This window comes from Trichophyton benhamiae (assembly GCF_000151125.1).
Source record: "Trichophyton benhamiae CBS 112371 chromosome Unknown contig00476.0, whole genome shotgun sequence".
Lineage (NCBI taxonomy): Eukaryota > Fungi > Ascomycota > Eurotiomycetes > Onygenales > Arthrodermataceae > Trichophyton > Trichophyton benhamiae.
Window position 1 is genome coordinate 419,189 of NW_003315108.1, and position 18,484 is coordinate 437,672.

General features: G+C 52.1%; 5 protein-coding genes across 5 annotated transcripts; 2 read left to right on the forward strand and 3 right to left on the reverse strand.

The window, feature by feature from the left end:
* Positions 1-483: 483 nt before the first annotated feature.
* ARB_06787 (ankyrin repeat protein) lies at positions 484-1,580 on the reverse strand (the record flags this gene model as incomplete). The annotated part of the gene is made up of 2 exons (XM_003014981.1): positions 484-1,403; positions 1,508-1,580. The coding sequence occupies 2 exons, from the start codon at positions 1,578-1,580 to the stop codon at positions 484-486; spliced, it is 993 nt and encodes a 330-aa protein (XP_003015027.1).
* Positions 1,581-3,593: 2,013 nt separating this feature from the next.
* On the reverse strand, positions 3,594-6,364 carry ARB_06788 (UBA/TS-N domain protein; the record flags this gene model as incomplete). The annotated part of the gene is made up of 2 exons (XM_003014982.1): positions 3,594-3,668; positions 3,749-6,364. 2 exons carry the CDS (start codon positions 6,362-6,364, stop codon positions 3,594-3,596), a joined length of 2,691 nt encoding a protein of 896 aa, XP_003015028.1.
* A 2,826-nt stretch (positions 6,365-9,190) lies between these two features.
* On the forward strand, positions 9,191-10,987 carry ARB_06789 (uncharacterized protein; the record flags this gene model as incomplete). Its single annotated transcript, XM_003014983.1, has 4 exons — positions 9,191-9,580; positions 9,685-10,174; positions 10,242-10,834; positions 10,904-10,987. 4 exons carry the CDS (start codon positions 9,191-9,193, stop codon positions 10,985-10,987), a joined length of 1,557 nt encoding a protein of 518 aa, XP_003015029.1.
* Positions 10,988-13,081: 2,094 nt separating this feature from the next.
* On the forward strand, positions 13,082-14,847 carry ARB_06790 (uncharacterized protein; the record flags this gene model as incomplete). The annotated part of the gene is made up of 2 exons (XM_003014984.1): positions 13,082-13,341; positions 13,410-14,847. 2 exons carry the CDS (start codon positions 13,082-13,084, stop codon positions 14,845-14,847), a joined length of 1,698 nt encoding a protein of 565 aa, XP_003015030.1.
* Positions 14,848-15,730: 883 nt separating this feature from the next.
* On the reverse strand, positions 15,731-18,379 carry ARB_06791 (uncharacterized protein; the record flags this gene model as incomplete). The annotated part of the gene is made up of 1 exon (XM_003014985.1): positions 15,731-18,379. The coding sequence occupies one exon, from the start codon at positions 18,377-18,379 to the stop codon at positions 15,731-15,733; it is 2,649 nt and encodes an 882-aa protein (XP_003015031.1).
* Between the last annotated feature and the right edge of the window lie 105 nt (positions 18,380-18,484).

An 18,484-nucleotide genomic window follows, 5' to 3' on the forward strand; every position in this document is an offset into this window, starting at 1 on the left:
GAATTGACAAGTTAGAGGTATCCTCCCCATGCGATGACTTCAGTTCGCGGCCCCCGGCTCGAACAGTCATGCTGACACCACCCTCACACTTAATCCCTGTAGCCATATCAGCTAGTCAGGGGACTGAAGTTTGTCACTTGAAAACATTTTACTATTGCTGCTTGTCAGCCGTCACCATTCGCTCACTATCTAGACATGCATGATTGATTGATACCCCTGTTAGGCTGTCAAGCTGAATGGGCACCGCGCAGCTTGAACCACTGGGGTAACCTGGGAACAAGGTTCATTGACATGAAGTCAAGAAATGGGCGAAACTTGCATGACCAGCGAATGGATTAGTTATTGCATCCAGGAAAGTCCGGGAACTTCTTTTTACAGAACAGAAATCTGGCTCTATATCCCATAGTTCAGGACCATTCATGTCTAACCTGCCCATGGAAAACGAAAAAATGTTCATTTTGGGTCAATCAGCTCCAATGATCTCTATGGATTAGCTTTTAGTAATATTTCAACTGCCTCTATATTCCCCAAGGATGCGGCAATTTCAATAGGTATCATACCAGATTTGTCAACAATATTCGAATCAGCGTTATAGTCCAAAAGCAACTGCATCATCTCGGTGTCATTAGCCTCAGCTGTATCATGTAAGACAGTCCGTCCCCGTTCATCTCTGGCATTTATGTCCACTCCATGTCGTAGTAGTAGCCGTACTACAGCTGTTTGTCGATTGGCCACCGCTATAGCCATGGCATTCTGCTTTTTGTCCCGAAAGCAAGGTCGAAGCCCGTTAGGTCCAGACAGTTGTCTGCTTATAGTCTCAGTGATCCCAGCTCTTGAACCGGCCTCTGATGGTGACTGTTGGCGAAGTGATGCAAGATCAAGTGTGTCATGAAGTGACGTGTCCCCAAAGTGTAAGCTCAGGTCATACTTCCCTGGCGAAGGACTCATCGTAACATCGGTATAGGCGGCTGCTGGCAGAGGTGTTCCGCCGCTTCCAAACCCAGGATCCGAGGCCGATGTTGATATAGCGATTTGAGTGGACGTATCTTCGGCGTCATGGTAGTAACCCTGAATGCTGCCAGGTTGACTTCTAGACATCATTTGTGCATTTGGCTGTAGGTTCTCGGAAATCCCTTGAATGAATGTATCGTCCAATTTCGGATAGTCGGGACGCAGTATTACTGCTGATGCTGTATCCGAACCCTCGTTCTGACCATCGGATGATGTGTGGCATGGGCTATTAAAGCTACCTCCTAAGCTGCAGCTTACATCCGAGGTCAACATTGTTCTGGAACCGAGTAAGGTCTGTTGATTAGCTGCAATTGAAACTGCAGACTCTTTAAAGGCTTGCAGCTCTAGGTTCCTAGCTTGGAGCTCTACAATCTGCGCTTTCAAAGCATTCCCTACATAATCAACATGTTAGCAATCCCGTGGCTACTCTAAGATATTGATATCTCGTGGACAAGCTGACGGATGGACTGAATAGAATAAAACGAAAGGAACTTACGCCGTTTTCTTTGTGCATCTCTATTCTGTTGGCGCCGTCGTTCAACCAGGGCATCGCTCGCAGTTGGTGACATTTTCGGATAGCATGACAAACTGCCTATGTAGAAACAGTTTCTGGTTTGGTTAACTATCCACACGCCAACTAAGGGGCCACAGCGTAATCCGGTAGAATGAGGAGCCCAGTATTGAGGGTATTTTTTCAATATAGGAGAACGATTATTTAAAGGCACACATGGTATATGTAAGAAGAAGAGAGCCCCGAGGAGTATGCATAGTAACATTCAAGAAGAGTAGACAGCTGTGATGGGACATGGGTTATGCAGGTGAGCTTTATCCTCTGAACTATTTTTGACCAGTTAGTCTGCTGGATCAAAATATTCCCTGTCATTCCCTGGAGCCCAGTGCGTATTATCCACGGAATTCCGGCTGGGCCTGTTGGCTCTAGTCCAATGAGATTCTTTTGTAAAAACTAATATTTTGGCTCGCATCCTCCTTCAGGTAGCCCGCGATATAAATTTATCACTGTGCTCTGGAAAAGGGAGAGTGCGCTCGCTAGCTGGCTAACAACGTCAAGGGTTCTACCCCATCCCTTACAAAGCTGAAAATGTCGTTATCCAAGAAGTCATGCATGGGGCCAAACCCTTCAATGGCTGTGCTTCATTGATCAGGAGAGGAAGAGTAAGCCAATCGCTGTTCATAGTAGCATAAAGATGTCCTCGTTCTCGCCAGCGGGCAGGGCTGAAGTGCATATCGACACCTTGCTGCCCTGAGCGCTCCCCTCCCTTAGCCATATCGCTTCGTTGCATGTGCATGGCCCTATGCAGGACACCCCCGGCATGACGCATAATCCATGTCAATTGTCCGCGAAACTCCGGCGACGCCGGTGGAGATATATCCGAAGGGGCTTGCCACCAACCACGGGTCTGGTCATCTGTGCGTTCTTATGGAGGACTACAAGATATGTAACCATCCGCTACGATTTGCTCGCCACCATCTGCTGATAAGTGATATAAAATCTGACATCATACCACTCAATAAACAACTAGGAGTCACATACAGATAATTTTTGATACGGGTGTATGCCTCAGTAAAGTTCTCGCCCTGGTCTACTCCTTCCAGTAAACAAACAGGTATCGGAGGGTATCTCTCCCTATGTGCATAATCATATGGGTTTATGTATGATTACGAGATCATACGGCGTCATGAGGGCCAAATGTGAGCTCTGTGTTGACTTCTCGGCCTGCTACCTGCTGCGAGCACACCCTGCTCATCACAGTGCATCTCACATGCGGGGAACGATGTAAACAGCTAGGGATCAAAAGAAGTCTAGAACACCAGACGTGTATTCAGGGCGATACAGAGTAAAACCCGACCAGGAACCAACCAATCGAAGAAACCGGAGGATATATTTACTAATAAACAACCAGAATCACTCGTGAATGGAATATATTTGTCCCCTAACGCATGTAAAGAGAGTTTATTGATTGGCTAGAACTCAGCGGCAGGCCGGCGCTAACTGTGCTTTTCTATTGGGTATTATCGCCTATAATCTTGGCGCGCTAGGGCTAATTCAAGGATTTTGACCAATAGAAAGGATGCTTAGCCGCGATTGTCCTTCATTGTCATCCAATCCAACTTAGAACAAACAGGCTAGAGAAAGAAAATAGGATCTCATCCAGATGTTGGTATATTTTTATGATAAAGGAGACATCGGCCCAGTTTGAGTCTCACATATGCCGCTGCTTCCTCCATCAAATTTCATGGCACTATCACTGGGTATGTAGAGCTATCGAATTCTCCTGAGATTGCCAAAAGAAGGATAACATTTGTGGTACCTTCAGGAGCCTTAGGTTACAATCTTCCTCCCTGGTAGGAAGAGCTGGCGCCAATGTCTGTACCACTCATACTTAGTTTGATGGATATCGCAGTCTTAATGCTCCCACGGCCAGGTAACGATTCATGCAATGATAGTCTAGTAATGATATATATGAATCAAAATGGTATCTAAACCTATGAAAAAAGAAATATCCAAACGGGATATTACGAAAAAGAAATTCATCAAAGTGGACGTCGTATTGTTCACCGTTTCATAAGTTGTTCTCGCGTTTAAACTTGTCCCACGCCTCGTTGAGGGTGCTGAATACCGCGCCGGAAATCATCTTCTGCTCAGTAGTAGCGTTTACGGGAATCTAACATTGTTTAGCATTGCTCTTCTTCTTCAATAAATCGATACAAGACATACCTTGTCAGGATGCACCTTGGCAATACCCTTCATGTACTGAATCTTCACTTTATTAGGAAGAATCAGTTCGGCCATACTGATCTTTTTCCATCCCGCTTCGGGCCATAATACAGTGTCTAAGCTGGCTAGGAGGGCACGTAAGTTGTCTTGCTTCCCTCCTTTCCAAGCCGCGAGTTTCGCTTCAACGGCATCAGCGAGGTCAAACTTCTCGTTATCTATCCGGTCAGCTGCCTCATTTGCTGCTCGGAGGCGACTGACTGCCTCAGCCGGCTTTGTCGAGACCGACTTGGGAGCGGCAGGTCTAGGGGCTTGTTTGGGGCGGGAAGGTGCCGAAATAGGCTTAGATGGCGTCGACGAGGCGCCGTTTGGTCCTATAGAGACCGCCTTTTCGCACCTGTTTCGGCCTTGTATGCTGGTATTACCGCCATGGCCAGATTCAATAGCTTCTCTCCAGACGGCCGACGCATCTTTCCATTTTTCAAGTTGTTCTAATGCCTCGGCCTTCCTCATCAGGGCCTTACCGAAGAACTCTCGCATATCCTTGGGTGGCTCTCCATTGCCGAGATCGATGGTCTCAGAGTCACCCTTCGAGGGACCAATGATAGAGAGAGCACGATCCGCGTCACTAATTGCACTCTTAGGTTCACCTGTCTTTAGACCGGTCAAGGCACGGTTGGTGAGCAAGATGATAACGATGGGGTGGTCGTTGGGTATTAGTGAGATGGAACTGGAGTATGAAGCGTGCGCTACAGCATAGTCACCTCGCTTATAAGCCTCTGTTCCTTTCTGTCGGTGGCTGTGTATAGATGCTAGTGATGCAGGGGAAATCTGTGGGACTGTCCTTGGAGGTGCTTTTGGTCGGACTGGGGTGGAGGTGCGAGATTGCCTTGCCGGAGATGTTGTTGCCGGGCGAGCTGGCCGGGCTGGCAGAGACGGGCTTTGCAGCAAGTCTGGTTCCGGTGCGTCAAAACCAGGAGGAACCGAAGAGGCAGCTTTCCTCCTCCTTGCTGGGCTGACGTACGCCTGAGACGCCTCCTCGTCCGCATCAAAACGTGATAGCAGTGTTCGCTGTTTTCTGGTGTCCGGTTGAGGATGATGAGACGGGCGCTGGATCTGCTTCCGCGGATCGTCCTCCTGCTGAAAACGTGGCCTTGAAGGAAGTTCCGCCGGTCTGCCTCGCGAGCTAGCCTGGTGGGGCGAACCTTGGGGCTCTCCGCCTCGGGAACGTGAAGACGCAGTTGGTGGTTCTCTGGATGTTTCCAGCATCATAGCTTCATTCGTCATTGTTTCTGTCTGTGCTGATCCTTGGGGGGATTCACGTCGGGTATCCACCTTCCGCTCCCTGCTTCTCGGAGGATCCGGCGTGCTCTCTCTCATCCAGCGAGGCTGGGACGAATTGTCTGAGGAGCCGTTATTGAATTCTTGAACGGCCTGTTGAACCCGCTTCGTACCCGTTTTCCAAAGTGAATTGGCTGATTTGAAGAGAGTGCTTCCAAATTCGGATGCCAGCTGAGCGGGATCCTTTTCCCTGGGGGTGCCATTGTTCGAAGATCGATCGCGAGAGGAAGCATAGCCATCGCCTTCTCTCCTTGACCGTCGAGACATTCGGGGATCCGGTGATCTTTCCTGCTGGCCAGTATGGTTTCTACTTTGTGCCTTTTCCTTTGCTTCGCTGTGAGCCTGATTGAGCAGCCAGCCGACGGCTTGCTGGACATCTGTGCCGGACGAAGTCTCGGCAAGGGCCTCTCGCGCCTTGTGAATGGGGAATCCCATATCTACTAATTCTGCAATGGCTCTATCTTCCGGGGTATGTCGTGAGGGCTCCGCTTCAGGCTCTTCGGGGACCTCAAGTGCCGGGCTGGTCGTCTCACGTTTCGGAAACTCAGATACTGGCTTTGCAAGAAGGCCCAGTACGTCGTCATCATCGTCAGCACCATTTAGCGCCTGTGCCTTCGTAGCTTGAACCTCTGTCTTCTGGCGCCGGCTTGCACTAAACTCCGCCATGCCGAATGGATCGTCGTCGTCCTCCAGGACAGTAGTAGTAGGAACTCCGGCGGGGGAACGGGAATCTGTCCGAGACAGAGGAGAGGGGCTCGGGATAGGAAAGTTGGTAGACTTGTCAACAGGCGCAGAAGCGTTGAAGGCAGCTAGCAGATCATCTTCATCATCCCCTCCAGACGTTGTCCCGCCCTTCACCACACCGGCCTGAGCTTGGGGAGCACTTTGGCCCGTCCCGGACTTCTCCAAACTGTCCCATATCTGATCATTGACTCCGCCATACTGAGCCTTGAGCTTCTCCTGCTTCTCCCTCTCCTCACGTGCCTTTTGTTCCGACAGCTGCTTCTGTCTTTCGGCGAGGGAGAGGTTCTTGGTAGCGTTTCCAGACGGAAAGTTCAGCAGATTTGCAAAGCTATCATTATTTGAAGGTGTCGTTGGCTTCGACGATGGAGCTCTATTCGAAGCCGTGGTGGGTTGTGGAGGAAACGGGCTTGAGCGGCCGGAAATGGGGGGTGTAGGACGTAGAGTCGCGGCAGACATGCTTGAGAGAGTGTTTACCGGCGCGGGCTTCTGGGAGCTCGAGCTCTGGCTCCAGTCAAGGCCCGATAGGTCATCCATATTTGCGACGATAGGTAACGAACGGCGTATGTAGAGGGAGAATTGGGCTCGCTCAGCAGGTTATCCTGCGTTGGGTGTGAAACTGGCGATGCTGGCGCAAACAAAAGGGGGCGAAGCTGAAGTGATACGCCGGTGTTACGCACAACAACATCGCTCAGGGACTTCCAGCAGACATCGGGGCGTCATGCCATCCCGCCAAACAGCTTCTATACAGCTTGTAAATCAACACAAATCAGCAAAAACAGTAAGCGGCGCTTCTTCACGGCGTTTCTTCCGCTTTGCGCTGCAAAACATCGAAAAAAACAACCAAACCTAGGGCGCTCGGACCAAGAGAAATTCCGCGGGGTTCGGAGTTTCTTTCATCCAGACACGTGATAAGTTGTATTACATAAGCGATGGGCCGAGGTTGGAAGAAAACGATAACAAAAACTAAGAGGAAAAGAAAATAAGAAAGAGTAATGACAATAATAGATCGAATCACAGATCAAATCATAGATGACAGAGAATAACGAATGGTTCGTCCTTGCAGGATGGCGATAGGTGTCTGGCCAGGTATGACAAAATGGTCTGAGATGGCATGACATTGGCCCTCTGGTAACTCGGCGTTGCTCCGTTTTGCATAGATGAAGGCGATGGTCGTAAGTGCTCCGTTATTATTGAATTTTGGCCACCCCCATAGTCAACCGTTCTCCCTTCGAAGTAACTTCTCCGGGCTTGGGCTGCGTTTAACTGGCTTCAAGAGAAACGGTGGCTGAACCACAGTATCAGGCTGCCAAAAGTCCAATCAACATGTCTTCTCACCGAACTCCGGACGGGACGCTGTGCCTGTTCCGCGACTATAGCCGATTGGCAACCATGCCTTAACGCCATATTAAAGCTTACAGGCAGCAGAAGCGGAGAGCAGGCAGTCCTTGGGTGGGAGTGAGCAGTAGTAGTGCAGCTTCGATGCCCATAACCGTGGTTACCTGTTGGGAGAACTATACTATACGAATTAAGTTCCGTATGCTGTCCACTGCCCACAGGCTGCCATCCAGTTCTATAGTTATGGCAACGAACATATGGGATGGAGTACGGCTGCTCCGTCAAGTGTGGACACTTTTGTGCCGTCCCCTTTGCCAACACGGACAAGAATCGAGAAAGTGCTGCCAGGGCGGTTTTTTTTTTTTTTTTTTTTTTAACCTTCGTTGCCCTTCTCGCCTTTTGTTTGACAAATCTGTGCCGTTTTCCATTTTGCTTCTTTCTTCTTCGTGGTAGGCTCCAGCAGGCTAAGCTCCACATGGCTTTTGGATGGCCGCGTATCATTCGTGATAGGCCGGTGCTAGCAGGACCCAGCAGATGCAGGTTTAAAACATCTAGCCCACGTCGATGGGGAAGTTAAAGTACCCCGTTTTTTCGATTGAGGATTTGCGTGCTTTCTTACTTGCCAGTTAATGCAGCTGGGCTTGTGTCGTTTCGAGACGGGGGCCCTCTTTCCCAGCTCCCCCAAACTATTTGGCAGTTCGACTAATTATTTAGGTCCTTTTCCTAGGATGTCATTTGTCGATATCCATGCTTATTGTCCAGCATAACCGAAGTATAGACATGAGTTAATCGGCCGGGCTCCATTTTAAGTGGACGAGATGGCCCTCGCGCAGAGGAAAGGGTCGGGTTCGATGGCGGCATCAACTCCATATAACTTTCCCGCCTGGCGCAAATATTGATGTAAGTACTTATGTAGGGGCGAATTAGCCAGAGCTTCTTTGAGATGGCCATGCGATCTTAACCCCTTTCTGCTCAGAGTCCAATCAGGGGCGGCGTATAAGTAAACGAGATGAGATAAACCATCCCCCGAGGGATGCTGATAGGAAGCCGCTCACAAGCCTGGCCAGGAAGGGAGCGTAACTTTTTCCTGTCAACTGTTATCCTGCATGGATCTATCCTGGGTCCAGATGGGTAAACTCGAATGCTACCGTTTCTCGCTCTCACAAGAATCATGCATGATGACAGTTTGATACTGAGTTCCGTAGCCGTAATATTAAGACGGGAAGGCGGATTTGCCCCTGATCCCTGGCCTGTCGCGGTGCCATGTAGCACGTCAGGACTTGTCCATGCCATGCTAGTCGGGATGGCTATATGCGAGTCAGTATTGGCCAGCTATATATAAGTACACAACGCTGGACGGACGGTTGAGCTAGTTAGTTCATGCACCACAAGAGAGAGAGAGGGAGAGAGACGGAGAGACAGACGCACGCATTATTCGACCTACATGATATAAGGACAGACTCAGGCATCCACCCCGTCCCAACGCCGGCAGACCAGACAGGCATAAGAGCCTGGTCCCAACCAGAGACCAGAGATCCTAACGGAGGACCAGGACCAGCAAGCCGGCGGCCGCCAGCCAGCAAGCAAAGCCAGCATCCAGCGAGCCAGGGAGAGAGAGAGAGATGGCAAGCTCGTTTCCGCCCCGCCAGCTAAATCTCCCCACTGCTTCAGCTCTTTTTCCATAAATAATATATCTCTGGCCGGCTAGCTATCGTCTTGGATCGAGATTTCGCTCCCTTGCCCCGTCGTGTCTGCGTCCTGCCCGTCTGCGTTGTCCGTGTATACTCCGGACTGTACAAACCGCCCTGGCCTGCAGATAAAACTCGCCAGCAAAGCAAGCAAAAGTTGACCCTATTTTTTCGCTTCTTTCCTTTTTTCCTGTCTGGATCTGCGAATCAAGTGACTCTGCAAGCCACGACGTTTTTTTTGCTATTTTTTTTGCTATTTTTATTTGTTATTTTTTTTTTTTATTTGTATTTTTTTGTATTTTCTCGCTACTTTTTTTTATTTTTTATTTTCCTCGCCATGGGCTTCTTCAGGCGCAAGGAGGGCCGGGCAGCAAGCAACAACAACATCCACAACATCCACAACATCCACCACCCCTTCGAGAAGGACGGCCAGGAGTCGGTGTTCTCTAATAGCAGTTCCAGAGCGTCGAGTACGTCTGCGAGACTGCCGGTGTCTTCCATCCGGTCGAGCAACAACAGCCCAACGTCCCATCCAATACCCGAAGCCCCCATGGCGCCGCCGCCAGATCCCAACCTGGACCCAGCAGCCTACCTGAGGAGCATCCATGCCGTCCGCCAGCGGTGCGGCCTGGTGATGGAGAAGGCAAAGGAGAACCAGCTGAACCACTTCGACGTCGACATGAGCAAATTCCAGACGACGGCACAGTACATCGTCTCTATCATCAAGGTACGCGGGGTTGACTTTGATACCAAACTACAACCGCAGCTACAACAGCAACAGCAATAACCACATAAACATGACACATGCTAACGTATATACACGTTCTGTAGAGAGACTACGCTCCGGATTTCCAGAGCATTCCTGATCACGGACGCTGGCAACACTTTGACGTTGGCGGGAAGCCTCGCATTAACCAGCTGCTCCAGTCATGGCCTAGCACTATCGACAACCTGGAGAGAGCTCGCAGGCTGATAGATCTCTTTCTTGTGTCGGTTCTACTCGACGCCGGCGCCGGAAACACCTGGAGCTACAAGTCAAAGGAGTCCGGAAAGGTGTACAGGCGGAGTGAGGGGCTCGCCGTCGCCAGTCTGGAGATGTTCAAGGCCGGGATGTTCAGCAGTGACCACACCGAGCCATGTCAGGTCGACGGAGCTGGTCTGAGGCGCCTGACTGTGGGGGCGTTGGCCAAGAGAATGCAGCATTCTGAAGAGAATCCTCTTGCTGGTCTTGAGGGCAGAGCCGGCCTGTTGGCCCGGCTGGCAGACGCTCTGAACAACCAGGAGCTCTTTGGCGTTGATGCTCGCCCCGGAAACATGCTTGGTAGGTGTTTTGCCTTTAATCTCTCTCCCCCTACAAACTCACCGTTACAGTGCTAACCATTTACTAGACTACCTCCTCTCTCATCCATCTACACTCGCTTCTTCGGTTCCCATCATCCCCGTCCCGCTTCTATGGAATGTTCTTATGGACGGATTGTCACCCATATGGCCACCATCTCGCACCCAGATCGACGGAATATCGATTGGTGACGCATGGCCTTGCAAAGCAATGCCTTCATCTCCCCCCGCAGAACCGTGGGAGAACATCGTCCCTTTCCACAAGCTGACACAATGGCTCTGCTACTCCATCATGGCTCCCATGACTAAGATATTGAATATCCGGTTCTCAGGCCGTGAGCTGCTGACCGGTCTACCGGAGTATCGGAACGGCGGACTCTTGATCGATATGGGTCTACTAACATTGAAACCAGAGGACACTAACCGGGGGTTGGAGGCATACAAGGCCAACGCTATGATCAAGGGGCAGCCAAACGTGGAGGTAGTCCCACTGTTCAGTCCTGATGATGATGTCATCGTGGAATGGAGGGCTCTCACCGTTGGCTTCTTGGACCAGTTGCTAGCAGAAGTAAACAACCTCCTAGAGCTGAAGGACGGACAACAACTCTGTCTTGCCCAGATGCTCGAGGCGGGTTCATGGAAGGTTAGTTGCCTTTCCATTTTACCTTGTTTTCCTCTTATAGCCTTGACAAGTACTGACATAAACCTACAGGGTGGACGAGAGATTGCCGAAGTCTCCAGGCCGAATACCAAGCAACCTCCTATCATGATCATATCGGACGGTACTGTCTTTTAACCAGCGCAGAAAAAGCAACACATACGACCTACGTTTATTTTGGAGGAAACCACACACTCTACGTTTATGTCTGGAGCATCCCTACGTCTACTTACACATAACTTTTATTTCCTTTCTGACCCAACATGCTCCTAACGTGTTTATGACTATTTAATTTTGGTTATTCTCTCCCTTGTTCATGATGCTTCATGCTCTACTTCTTTTTGTCTTATACTTCTTCTCTTTGCACCTTTATTCTGGCCTTCCCCCCTTTTTTTCTTTCTCAAGGACATTTTTCCGGTGGGCCCATTGTGTTTTTTGACAAGTTATATCAAATTCATAGCGACATATTCCCTTTTTTCATTGGAATTGGTCTCGAGGTCTTCATCCTTTTGCTCTATCGATTTTAGCTCCCGATAGATGCGAGAGACCTTTCTAGGCCCGCTTACTTAGGTCCTGGCAAATCTTACAAGATATTGGACATATATTTCTTGGTTTAGCGAACAAAGGTAAAAAAACACAATAAAATACGTTTCTCGTTCCATTTTGGGGGTTTTTAATTTCTTCTAAGACTCTCAGGTTGATTGATATATTAACAATATCTTACTCCCTTTGGCCCCGTTCTCTCTAACAAACTATGACACTGATCATCCCCCTGGCCAATTATACTGACAGCTATCGCCAACACATAAACCGAGATTAGGATGTGCGGTACCTATTGTGAAGAGAGTGATGCTTGTGCTTATGACGTTAAACACACGGACGGATACTCACGCGCCGTTGGGCCTTCAGGGATTACCTTCTTATCTGGAGACAGAATGAGCTCAGCAAGCCATCCAGCAAGCAGCAGAGCTGGCTTAAGGTACCCGCTGTGGAAAACTGGGTCAGCTTATACATGATCCGCATATTGCTCTGTCTGTGGCCTGTACCCGTCTGTACGGAGTACCCGAGTACCTGTGATTTAGCCCCCAGCCTCGGTCAGGTTTGATATTAGCAACTGAACGAGTTAAACAAACTGGTTTGCTCATCGTCAGCCAGTCAGTCAGCGAACAATGCCTCTCTTCCTGACACCCGCCCTGCGTTCACCATTCCATTCGACCGACGAGGAAACAAATCTGATCGGTGCCAATATTTAATGAGCAACAAATAGACCAGGTTTGCTAGGCCGGTGCCGACGTCTAGCCTGTGAAATCGCAAGAACCCGAATTCAGGGGCATCAGGGGCCCCACGGCTTATCAAACATCAAACATCAAACTAACGCAACGACTTCTCCGTTGCCTCCCAGACACCAACCAACGTACGGGGTTTCTGACTTGCTAATTTTACACATGTATCGCCTTCCCTGCAGCAGCAGCTAACTAGTTAGCCAAGAAAGGGAGCGAATGACGGAAAAGGATCAAAAATAGATCCAACCAGTCAAAAAGGAAAGATAAAAACCTCCGCTGGATAAGTAACTCAAGACAAGGGTTTGGCGATCCAATTGAATGTGTTGGTCAGTTTTGGCCGGCGCTTACAGCTTTCTTTTAAGCCGTGACTTTTGGCTTCGTCATACCCTACTTCTTACCGGCCAGTTTTCCTGTCCTCCTTCACTTGCCTTCCTTCACGACGACGACGACGGCCAGGAAAAGGGCGGCTTTCACAGTCAGTTGAGTGGACTTCCATTGTCTACATTGTTCCTGGAGGTTATTGAATACGGGAGTCGCCAACAACTCGGCCTTTTTTATCTCCCTCAGCGCTAGCGGCCCGCCTTGTTTTAGGATTCTTCCCCTGTGCAGTTTAATTATATCCTTCCCCACGCCCCAATCCCCCCCCCCCCCCCCCCCCTCCGCACGCTAGTTGACGAGTTGACCTCGACTACTTTGGCTTAATCGAGTTCAGCGTCTTTTTACAAGTTTTTAAATTTTTTTTGTTTTTGTTGTTTGAACTACCGCTCAAATCAACCCGTGACGCTCTGTCACTTTGTGTCCTGTCGCAGCTGGAATTGCGAGAAACAAGCGGAGCGGTGGCGCTTAGCAGGCGCGAGCAACGAGATAGCGAAACGGCCGACGAAACGAAGTTGACGAACGCACGAAACGAATCGGGCGCAGTAGACGAGGGAACGGTTTATGGTATAGGATGGGGTTTTTCAAACGGCTACGGGCAAAGACGAGGAGCCGCGGGGGGAAACGGGATCTCTACGGAGAGCAGGATCAGGACCAGTATCAGCCATATGCGCAGTATCAGCAGCAGCCAGGAGGGAGCTTTGGTCGACGGCCGGCACGAGACTACACGAAGACACTGCCGCCGAATGTGCTGTCGAATATCTTCTACCAAGTATGCCCGCATTCACGGGATACGTCGCTGACATCGTCAGAGGAGTCTATGACGGAGGATGGGTGCATGCTATGTGATATGCGTGACCTGGCGCATGCAGCGCTGGTCTGCACGCACTGGTACGGCATAGCACAGAACATACTGTACGTTCATCCAACACTGGGAAGACATGTCTGTCTCTTACAAATTTAGGAACTAACAAGCAGAAATGGACAACTAGATACCAGCATATTCGCATTGATGCGGTGCACTACTGCGAGCTGGAGATCGAGCTGGCGGCTAAACGCAAGAAGAACTCGTTCCTCAACCACAATGCCGAGCCACTGGATGCGCCGCGGACACGACTACTTCTGTTCATGCGGACGGTGCGCGACTCGCGGGCTCTCGGGTCGATGGTGAAGTCGCTGCGAATGCCATACATGACCCGAGAAGCCAGCAAGAGCGAGCTGGCACGGACGATATCAGTGCTGCCCAACCTCCGTTACGTCGACCTGCCGGCCGGGTTCTTCAGCGACGACGCCTCCTCCCTGACCCTGAAACAAGAGCTACTGGCCCGGTGCCCGGATATCAGACGAATGAAATTTGCCAAGGGGGCGGAGAGCAGTTTCTCGCGGCTGCCCAAGGTTAAAGGATGGCCGAACCTGGAGGTGTTGGAGCTCTCGGGGCTGAACATCGAGACCAACCTGCTGCGTATGATATTGGGGTACTTTGAGCGTCTGACCGATCTGCGATTCGAGGACATGCCGTGGCTGGAAGACACGGTGTTCAAGGCGGTGCCTACACTACCGCCCTTCCCGGCGCTGCAACGCCTCACCCTCACCGACACACCGAAGATCACCAGCCGCGGACTGACATGGTATCTGAGCAGCAGCAGCAGCTCGCAGACACGCAGCGCCCTGCGACACTTGTCGATGGTCAACACGGGCGTGGAACCGCAGCGACTGCACGAGGTTCTGGCGCAGGCACCGCTGCTATCTAGTCTGTCGATGCAGCAGGAAGTCACCCGCGAGTTCCCGCCCGACTACGTGCCGCCGCTGACCTCGAACTCGCTGCAGCTGCTGCACTACGAAATCACCTCTGAGACCGGCTCGAGCTCGTTCGGCGCCCAGGCCCTGTCGACATCGTACTATACGTACCTGATGTCCTCGCTGCTGACGGGCTCGCTGCCCAACCTGACGGACCTGTATGTGCGCGACGCCAATCTCCCCGAGACGCTGATGCTGGCGCCGCCGCCGCCTGTGTTTGGGGACCCGAGCCGGCAGTCGCAGGCCAACGTCGGGCTGAACCAGGCGCTGTCCGTGTACAGCAAGGGGATGGACGAGCTGGAGTGGAACTTTACGACGTACCAGCCGTTTGCAGAGGCCGGGAGACGCATGAGCACGACGCGGCCGGTGAGTCTGCATGGGGCCCAGCTGAGCCCGGCCTGGGGCGGCGAGGCGAGGAGGAGCGTGCTGGTCGGCAATGGCTTTGGAGGGTTTCTGGCGGTGCCGGCGGAGGAGGAGCGGCGGCCAAGCACGAGCACGCGGTCGTCTGGGGGCCGTCGCGAGAAGCGAGACCTCTGGCGGTAACTTTTCTACTTCTACTTCTACTCACTATAATAATGTCTACTCTATCCTCTTCCTCCTTTCCTCCTCCTCCTTATATCCATCTAAGTATATCCATCTGTAGTCCCCATCTTATCTTATCTCTCTTAGTCAGTCCTTAGTCAGTGAGTAAGTCTTAGTCAGTCTTAATCATCCATGACTCATCGTCCAAACCTCGCTTGCTGACTCATCCCTCCCCCAGTCTATAAAAGCCACCCGGCGCCCTCCTCTTTTTCCAACTTCTTCTTTTCCTCCTTTTCCTCTCCCATCCGAGTGCAAGGGTTTTACGTTTCCAGTGAAGGTTCGCCTGAGGCAACGTTTTTGCTAGTTGAAAACTACAAACCAATGACCGCTCTAGTTGGTCTTCGGATCGGCTGGGAATTTTTGAAGAACTTGACTCCTAACTGCAACAGATAGTGCTGTTGGTGGTTGTGTTGACGGTGGATGGCTGGCCGCTGTGTCTCCTGTCTCTTGCAGATGGTCGATGGACTAGCTGGCCAGTCAACAGCGTCGGAGGTCGCGAGGCGGCTCTTTTCACTGCTTGATGTCCCCTGGAGGGAGCATGTAGGGAAGAGAGGGACTTGGGACTTTTAGCCTGTAGATTATGATGTTTGGTAGTAAAGTTGTTTAGTGGTGATGGTGCTTAAATACTGGCTGGCTGGCATGACTCGTTCGTTGCTCGTAAACACATACAGACATCAATACATGTACATTTCCCGCGTCCGAAATAATCGACAAAAGAAAAGAAAAGGAATAAAAGAAATCGCCTCCCGTCTCTTTAAGCTGTATTCAATTCAATAATCCATCCATCATTCGTCAATCAAATCAATCAATTAATCGGTCAGTCAATCGGTTTAGTTCAGTCTAGTCAGTCGGAGTCGGCTTGGGGATGCTGATAGTGTGCCGGCATGGGAACATGGCTCATGTCCAGCAACGGCTTACCCGCCTTCTTCCTATCGCCCGTCGCGACGCCGCGTCCTCCTCTCGCTGCACCCTGCGAGGCAGCCAGCTTCTGACTCTGCGCTACCAGTCCCGTAGGCGCAAACGGGAACGAGCCAGGCATCGCCATGTGGCCGTGGCCGTGGCCCTGGTCTATTGGGTCAGCAGCGTTGAGATCAACCAGCGGAGCACCACCAGCACCACCAACAGCACCACCGGTATTCTGTCTTGAGCGGTGACGCGAGGTGTTAGGACTCGGATCGGAAGTGCGTGGTTTGCGCCAGGTGGTTGAGGGAGGCACGACGATGGCGTTGGGATGCAGGTCCGGGCCCGTGGCGGATTCGACGAGCGGTAGGCCCTGGATGGGAGTCACGCCGCGGCCCTTGCGAGCGTGCTGGGGCGGCTCCTTGTATGTCGGGGTGAGATCTATCAGGGGCTTGGGCGGGTGGCGGGTAGACTTGGAGCGGGAGGAGGTAGTTGTTGGTCTGGGGTCGGCAGCAGCCGCAGCAGCAGCAGCAGTGGTGTTGGAGCGGCTGGGGTGGTTGTAGTGTGGGTACTGCTGGTCCGGGAAGTGGTTTGAGACCGGCGAGGTTGGCCCCTGATGGTGACGCATGTTGGAGAGCAGGCCGGTAGAGATGAATGGGCCTTCGTCGGGCTGGGCGTGCTGCTCCTTTTCGCGATCGAGCATGGCCTTGTGTCGTTGGGTGTAGGTGCGTCCCAGCAGGCCGGTTGGCGCAAAGGGCTGTTCCTCACTGAGACTGTCATCTGCTGCCGCCGCTGTTTTCTTCTTGGACTTGCTCTTGGTCCGTTTGGGCTTGACTGGCTCCTTGTTGACTGCCTGGTTGACCAAGGGAGCAGCAGCAGCAGCAGCAGCAGGATTGCCTGTCTGATGGCTGAAGGAGGTAGGTCGAGACCGTTTGCCGGTAAGCTTGTTGTAGGCTTCTTCAATGTTAGGATCAATAGATAGGGATTGAAAGGACCCTAGCTGGTACGGGGTATTATTGTTATCATCATCTATGAGTTCAGCGGCATCAGGCTGCTGCTTCTTCTTCTTTCTGGCGCCCTCGCCCATGACATGGACAAGGTACCAGCTCCTCCACTCCTGGACGGCATTGTGCCATGCACCGCCGACCTCCTCGTGCTTTGTGCAGAAGTAATGCACAAAGTTCTCGGTGGAGAGGAACATGGAGGACTTTTGCTGGCTCTTGATGGCGAAACAGAGCGGCTTGGGGGGCTTGAGCCGCTTGTACTCCCTGCGGGTCGGGGTATAAATGTCGAAATCGGAGATGTGGCAGATATTGGTGCTGTCGGCGCTTCCCTGCTTCTTGGAGACGGTGACCTGCCCATCCATGCGGAGGGTGACCCATCGTCTGTCCCATTTGCCCGTCCGCTGGCAGTGGTAGAGGCTAAAGGAGACGTCGGGAGGCTGTCTTCGGGGAGCAGACTTGGCGAGCAGAGCCGGAATGATGTTTGGGTCCGGGTCGGGGATGATCTTGAGGGTGTTCTGGGAGTCTGAGTTCCAGGAGTTGAGGACGTCGCGGACATGCTCGTACCTGCGCAGGGGACGCTCGAGGTTGAGCTGGGCAAAGGACTCGACGATGATGGCGGCCTCGGGGACGATGTCTTCGGCCAGACAGTTGGCGGCCGAGCAGATGAGGTCCTGGGCCTGGGTGGACGGGGTGACGGGCAGGCAGATGGAGGCCTCGTTGCAGGTGACGGTCACTCTCCTCTCGCCGGCGTTGACAGCCGAGACGGGGGCGTCGACTCCAGCCCCGGACCTGGAGATGTTGGTAGTAGCAGCAGCATTATTACTGGCGGTGTTATAGCCGCCGTCGACAGCAGCCATCTTGTCCTTCTTCTTCTTGAGACGCTCTTCGCCCTTGAGTCTGCCGAGCAAGCCACCTCCTTTCTCCTTGAGCAGCTTTCCTTTGCTTTTCTTGTTGTTCGTCGTCGTCGTCGCCGTCGTGGGAGCAGCAGCAGGCTGGTCGAAGGTGTTGGGCCCCATGCCAGGCTCGACCACGAAGTACGGCCCTGAAGAGCGAGACGGCCGATCATAACTATCTCTGCCGTCAAAGTACTGCTGCTGCTGGTGGTGCTGGGAGTACGAGGAGTGGCGCTTGGCCGAGTTGCGGTCGAGAGAGCGTCTTGCTGCCGCACCCGCCGCGGCGGCGCCCGTCAGCGGCCTGGCGGTGTTTTGCATGGAGACTCTTCTGCTAGCGGGCCCAGAGCCGACATTCTGCTGTGCATCCTCTTCGTCGTCCTCTTCCTCTTCTTCGTTGAAGTGGTGGTGGTGGTGGTCGTATGAGGCGAGGTCGTAGCTGGGGCGCTGGGAGTCGAGCTGGGCGGGCAGCGGCAGCGGTGGAGGAGGGACGCCGTGGGTTGTCCTGCGGTACCGCGACATGCTGCGGCTGATGGAGGCATTCTGGGCAGACACCGGGCCAGTCGAGACAGCAGCACTAGCATTATTATTGGAGACAGGATGAGAAGACAGGGCAGAAGGATGCGAGGCCCGGACAGATCGATAGCGCGCGAGCTTCTGTGGCGCATGGAGAGGGAGAGGCGCGTCTGCAGAGGCCATCATGACTGTCACTGCTGTCTAGACTATCTCATGGTAACAATAGACAGTAGAGAGTAGACAGTAGACAGTAGAGACAATAGACAGTAACGAGAGAGAGGGTGAGTG